We start from the raw sequence: 6738 nt of genomic DNA on the forward strand, positions 1-6738 counted from the left end.
ATAGTGGTTTGTCCCTGCCGCTTCCGGTTGTCAGTTTCAGCTGTCCGCTGTAGTGGTTGGTATATTGGGTCCAGGTCGATGTGTTTGTTGATGGAGTTTGTGGATGAATGCCATGCCTCTAGGAATTCCCTGGCTGTTCTCTGTCTGGCTTGCCCTATGATAGTAGTGTTGAATTCGACTGGGACAACACTACTATCATAGGGCAAGCCAGACAGAACAGCCAGGGAATTCCTAGAGGCATGGCATTCATCCACAAACTCCATCAACAAACACATCGACCTGGACCCAATATACCAACCACTACAGCGGACAGCTGAAACTGACAACCAGAATTGGCCGGGACAGACCACTATAAACACCGGAGGAAACATCAAAGAAGCGCTTCGCAGGAGGCTCCCAAGCACTGATGATGTCGCCTAGCCAGGGGACGAAACGTTTGCAACAAAAACTTCCAGCTCGGCGAACAGAACCACAACAATGTTAATTCTCAACTTTTGATTCCCCAGGTGACAATTAAATAAGCCATCTTGAACACCAATACCAAGCTATTAATTGTTTCATCCATTTTCTGACTCATCTGAAGTGGAGGTAAAATCAATGGAGGGTTGAGGCAGAGATGAAATCAAGCATGAATGTATCAAATGGAGGAGTAGATTCGAGGAGCTGAATTGTCTACTTCTCTTCCTACTTCTTACGTTCATGGTTTATCTTTTTGCTGTTCAAGCAGAAATGTCCCGTGAATCACATTTCATCAACATTGAAACAACATAGAAGGTTGAGTGCGTGCAATTTTTCCTATCGACTTGATTTTATTTCTGCAGCATGTGGAGATACATCAAATAGGAATAAACTTTTCTGTTATTGTCATGGAACTAACTGGAACACCAACTTAAAGCGTGCACTAAATAGTGCCAATTACCTCGTACTTAAGTGAAAGAAGATTTTCGTTATGTGTAATTTCCTTAGAAACGTAAGTAGATGGATCGCCATCCTAAGGGAGAATAGCAAATGTTTGAGTACATAGTACACAATCTTTGCATTTTAAAACTTACCAACTACATTACAAAAGATGACAACAAATGTTTTAATCTAGACAGCCCTTAACCAATTTTTCAGCTGATATTGGGAAGGAGATTGCAGGAACGTGTTTGTCTCCACCATCACGGTCAATGACCAACTCAGTTTGACAAGCTGACCGTACTAACTTCATGCAACTAAAGAGAACGTAGCAAAACTCCTTTCCCAAAATTTTCACTCTTTAAATACCAGACAGAGCCATAACAGGCTCCAACATCTTGTGATCAGCCTTGGAAATAAAAGGGCTAACAGAGCAATATCATGCAAATTATTTACCAGCTAAACAGAAGCTAGGCTGAAAGATTTTTTTTAATTAAAAAGTAAATTTAAAAAACTAATAAACATGAAAATCCCTTCATTCCATTAGAGAAAATGCAGAAATAAGAAAGGTACTACAAATCTTGTAGCACTACACACATGTAAAGTTACAATGGTCCTTTGGTGGACATAAAATGTTTATAAAGTAATTACCTGGTCCTGTGCAGTATCATCATCTAGATTCACAGTAGTCAGCCTGTCGATACGGAAAAAATTGTTTTGGGAAAGCTGTAACATGAAAAAAATCCACATGTTTACACATATTATTTTCACACAAAAAGGAAATAACACAACAGAAGATATGCTTGTAATAAAATGCTAAGAAAAGCAGAGATTTTGATGCAAACACAAATTTTCGTCTCTAGAAATGTACAATTCATTTTTCTAGCTCTAATGATACTCAACATTCAGTATCTATACATAAGTCTTTCCTGACTAGACACTGGTTCCAATAACCATTATTTAACTAAAGTTCAAGAGCGGGCTAAGAATAATATTCTCTGACCTGGGAGGTACAATGGAACAGTGGTTAGCACTGCTGCCTCACAGCATCAGAGACCCAGGTTTGATTTCAGCCTCAAACCTATGTCTGCATGGGTTTCCGTCGAGTACTCCAGTTTCCTCCCATATGCAGGTTAGGCGCATTGGCCATGCTAAATTGCCCAAGTGTCCAGGGATGTGCAGGCTAGATAGATTAGCCATGGTTAAAGTGAGATTACAGAGATATGGTGGGGGAATGGGTCTGGGTGGGAAGCATCAGTGCAGCCTCGATGGGCTGAATGGCCTCTATCCGCACTGCAAGGATTCCATGGCTACTTCTAGAATTCAAGAGTATGGATTATAATTCAGTGCCATATGCTTTGTTTCTCTTACTCTGGATGATTAGCCATGTACCCTACTCTCTACCTTGTTCCTCTTCTCCCTTTATCATTACTTGAATGTTAAAATTTCAAGCACTTGTCCCTGTGAATGAAATTCTAAATGTAAAATCAAGTATTTGGTGCCAGTGCTATTTAATAATACTTAAAGCACATTACCCCATTAAGAATGCCTTTACACCTGAATGGGAAAGTCCAAACATTGGCTAGTATGCCTGCATCTTATCTAGTGGCTATGCATCACACCCTTTCATATGCTTGAATGTCAAATCTCTTGACAAGGTATTCTATAGCAAAGCTGGTAGAGGAGCAAGGAAAATCCCAACATGAAATTTTCAAAATCCATATTTAAAATTGCACACAGGGCCAAAAGTTACTATCAGATGTAATCCGTAATAATGGTGGTGCTGAAAGCCTCATCATTACTCCAACTGCACAATCCAGGGGATACAATCAAACAGCCAACAATTAATATCTGGAAGTGCAGGGTTACTTGTATCCACGAAATCTGAATGTTTTTAATGATGATAGACTAGAACCGTGAAAAACCAATGGGATTGTTTGGGGTTCATGTGAACAACTCACTAAACCTAATGCGCATATGAAGGAGTCATCAAAAAAGTTAATGAAATGCTCGCCTTTATTTCAAGGGAATTGGAATTCAAAAACTGCAGAAATTAAGTAATATTTCTACTTAAAAATTGGTTCAACTACATCTGGTCATCAACATGTTTCAGTCCAGCACTTTGTTTTAATTTCAGATTTCCAGCATCTGCAACATTTTGCTTTATGTAAAATGTTGGAATCAGTTTAGGGCATTGTACCTCAGGGTGACACTGGCCTTAAGGGGATAGAATGTAGATTACCATGAATGATACCAAGGTTTAAATTATTAAATTGAAAGAACAGATTGCACAAACTTAATCTGCACACCCTTGCATTTAGAACGTTTATAAGTGATCTATAGATGGTCTTTAAAAAGTTATGGAATTTGACAGGGTTGATCCAAAGAGGCTCTGATTGGAGGTGGTGGGGGTGGTGGTGGTTTTGGAGGGGGAGGGGTGTGAAAGAGAGCCACACAACCTGAATAAAAAGGGTCAGTTGCAAAACTGGTGATGAAAATCTGGAATATATTCCCTAGGGTTGCCAATGCTGGGACTTTGGAAACTTTCAAGATCGAGACTGATACATTTATAATTAGTTGAAGATATCAAAAGATTGACCAATGCTCCCATAACCTAAATGTGTGTGGAATCAATCCTGCAGTCATCAAGATACCATTGAGACCATTCACAAGTTAGCCCCTTTATAAGGTACCATGCAGAAATAGCCATGCAGAAAACTTTAAAGATACCGTTCATTAAATTGGACTGGATATACACAAAGACAGTAGAGGACTAACTGATATGAAGCGAGAATTGAGACACAAATTAGCCATGATTTAACTGAATGGAGTTGAATGACACATGCTCATTTCCATCTCATTGATCTCTGAACATTCGCCAATCAGATTTCAAATTATGAATTCTAATCAAAAGCTTAGACTATATTAGACTAATTCATCTTTGGTAACAACGTTAAGTTTGCTTTCCTTCCTGAAAGAATTAAGATTTTGTCCATAGCATGTGCATGTGCACGTACACACACACACACACACACACACACACACACACACACACTTAAACCTTTTGCCATATTCAGTGGGATATTCCTTCTTCTCCACTTACAGGTGCTCTATGGCACACAACAATGAATTATTTGCAAAACTCAAAATGTCAACAGAATACTCAGATGCAGAAGACATCACTGTTAAACTCAACTCTATTTATACTGAAAGTCATCAATATGCTCCGTATGAATTTACTATCATCAAAATCATGAGTGACACAGGATGGCTCTTGTGGCACAGTGTTACTATTGCTACCACTGGACCAGGAGACCCAGATTCAAGTCCAGTCTTGTTCCAGAGGTGTAACATAGCATCTCTGAACAAGTTGATTAGAAAACAGGAATGACTAAGAATGAGTTACAAAGGATGCAAGTGGGAAGAGAATAAGAGGTCTAACTACTTACCTAACAGTACACCTTTGCAAGTATGATAAAGTTAAACATGCAAGATATTATTGCAGCTATTTGAGGCACCAAGAAATTCATGCTACCATTTTCAAAATGCTTAGATAACTTTTTCCTTACTCATTCAAGGGACATGGTGTCACTAGCTGGGTCAGCAGTAACTGCATGTGTTATGACTTTACGATTCAATCACATGGCTGTGGGCTCACAGTCACATGTAGAGCATGTAAGATGGCAGTTACCCTTCCTTAAAAAGGGGATTAGTAAGCCAGATGGGTATTCAGAACAATTGTTAGTCACTACATGGTCATCATGAGAACAACTTTTTTTTAAAATTGTAGATTTTTATTGAATTCAAATTTAACCATCTACTGTGGTGATATTTGAACCCATGTCCACAAAACATTCATCTGAAGCTCTAGATTACGAGGCTAGTAAAATTATCTCCATGTCACAGCCTCCCACAGTTTACTTTATTTGCTTAGAATTGTCCATCAAAAATAACCTGCCAATACAAAAGCAAAAATTGAAAAGAATTTGAGAAAACTAAAAAAAGTTCTTCCAATTACTACGAGGACTCAATTTATTCCAATGTGCAGGATGAATCCTAGAAATCCAATACAACTGCTCATTTATCTTGGTTATGTGCTTAACATGGGGAAGTTTGTTTATACATCTACTCTGTGGGTCCAAACACAGTGGTCCTACCTTTAAGCAAAGAGGCTGGGGTTCAAGGCCCACCTGCTTTACTGGCATGTAATACCTTTTCTGAACAAATATCTATAAACCTATAAGTTGAACTCAACCCTTTAGATAAAGATTTGGAACCAGCCCTTCTTTTTTTTAAATAACCATTCCTTGTCCACAGCTTTAAACATCAAATGTAGTTCACAGACTACACAGCCAGCTGAAATTAACTTTTACCACAATCAGCAGACACTTTTACAATCAAACAGGAACTTGCTTTGCAATTCATGCTGGAAACAAAACTCATATGCATCCCTTCAGGCACTCAACTGAGGACTAGAATTGACTGTCATTTGCTCTTCAAATCTATGCTCGATTGTATCAAAACGACGTTTATATCTTAAGAATATTCCCTTCCCAGGCATTTAAAACAAGAGGATGTTACAGTAAAGTCCTTTTCCTTTTTACTTTAAGTATATCCCTTAACCAGAACTTTTCTGCAGTCTCAAAATTCACTAAGAGAGAAACTCTTTATGACAAAAAATATCTCTGGGCAGACAATTGTATTCATTGATAAGTGTTTGCCAACGATCTTTATTCTCAAAGAAAACTTTAAAGTTTTAACTCCAAAATGAAATGGAGCAAAGTTATCAGTAACTAAGTTAATCTACAACTTCAGAAATGTACTTGTGAAATAAGAGAAGCTTCTCAACTGCAACTGAAAATTAATTGCCACTAGTTTGACCTTGACTACAGCAGAGAGAGTTATGCACATTTAGTTTGTCCCATTTTGTTGGTCAACAATATTCTGGCCACAGGTTTGCACACTTCCTCTAAATTCCTCAAGACATGCGACCTCAATAGCAGTGGCTTAACTGTAAATGGACAGGAATATCTGCTTCCTCAAAAACACAAAGTTAAATTTTGAAATATCCACCAACTGTAGCCAATTATAACTTTAACAGACTAATCACTCCTAAGATTTTAAAAGCTGTTTGATATGAGAAATAGCCAAATTGCTCAACACCTTTTTAAAGACAAACACAGGTTAAACAAAACTCGTATGTATCCCTTCAGGCACTCAACTGAGGACTAGAATTGACTGTCATTTGCTCTTCAAAACGTGTGATGGTCTCTTCTAAAAGTGTGGCAAGTGTTTCCTTTGCCAGGTCGATGTTGATGGAGGTGAACAGTGCTGTTACGTCGAATGAGATCATTGCTTCATCTTCCTCTATTTGGGCATTTTTAATTTTTAGGAATTCCTGGGTGGAGTGGAGGGAGTGCTGTGACTCTTCTACTAAATATTTCAGTCTTGCGTGTAGTTCTTTGACCAGTCTGTAAGTTGGTGTTCCAGGTAGTGAGACTAGGTCTGAGGGGGGCTCCTGGTTTATGGATTTTTGGTAGTCCGTAGAATCGTGGGGTGTTTTTCCCGTCGGAACAAGATAGAAGAGACATTTAACATCATCAACAGCATAAAGTTCACCAAGGAGGAAGAAACCGACAACAAACTCGCATCCCTGGATGTCACAGTCGAAAGAAAGGACAACGGAGAACTACAAACCTGCATATACAGAAAACCAACAAACACTGACCAAATACTTATCTACACCAGCAACCATCCCAACACACACAAACAAAGCTGTATCAGAACACTATTCCAACAAGCCACCACACACTGCAGCACAGACGAACTTCGGAAAACAGA

General features: G+C 38.6%; 1 protein-coding gene across 1 annotated transcript in view; it reads right to left on the reverse strand.

Moving 5' to 3' along the window:
• The window catches only part of clcn7 (chloride channel 7), a 70176-nt gene that overhangs the window by 60393 nt on the left and 3045 nt on the right, over nt 1–6738 (reverse strand). The window contains exons 2-3 of the mRNA XM_043711567.1: nt 1549–1623; nt 920–991 (exon numbers count right to left, since the gene is read on the reverse strand). Coding sequence (XP_043567502.1) covers nt 920–991; nt 1549–1623 — 147 coding nt within the window. The remainder of the gene's footprint in view (nt 1–919; nt 992–1548; nt 1624–6738) is intronic.

This window comes from Chiloscyllium plagiosum, chromosome 21, assembly GCF_004010195.1.
Source record: "Chiloscyllium plagiosum isolate BGI_BamShark_2017 chromosome 21, ASM401019v2, whole genome shotgun sequence".
In the NCBI taxonomy this organism is placed as follows: domain Eukaryota; kingdom Metazoa; phylum Chordata; class Chondrichthyes; order Orectolobiformes; family Hemiscylliidae; genus Chiloscyllium; species Chiloscyllium plagiosum.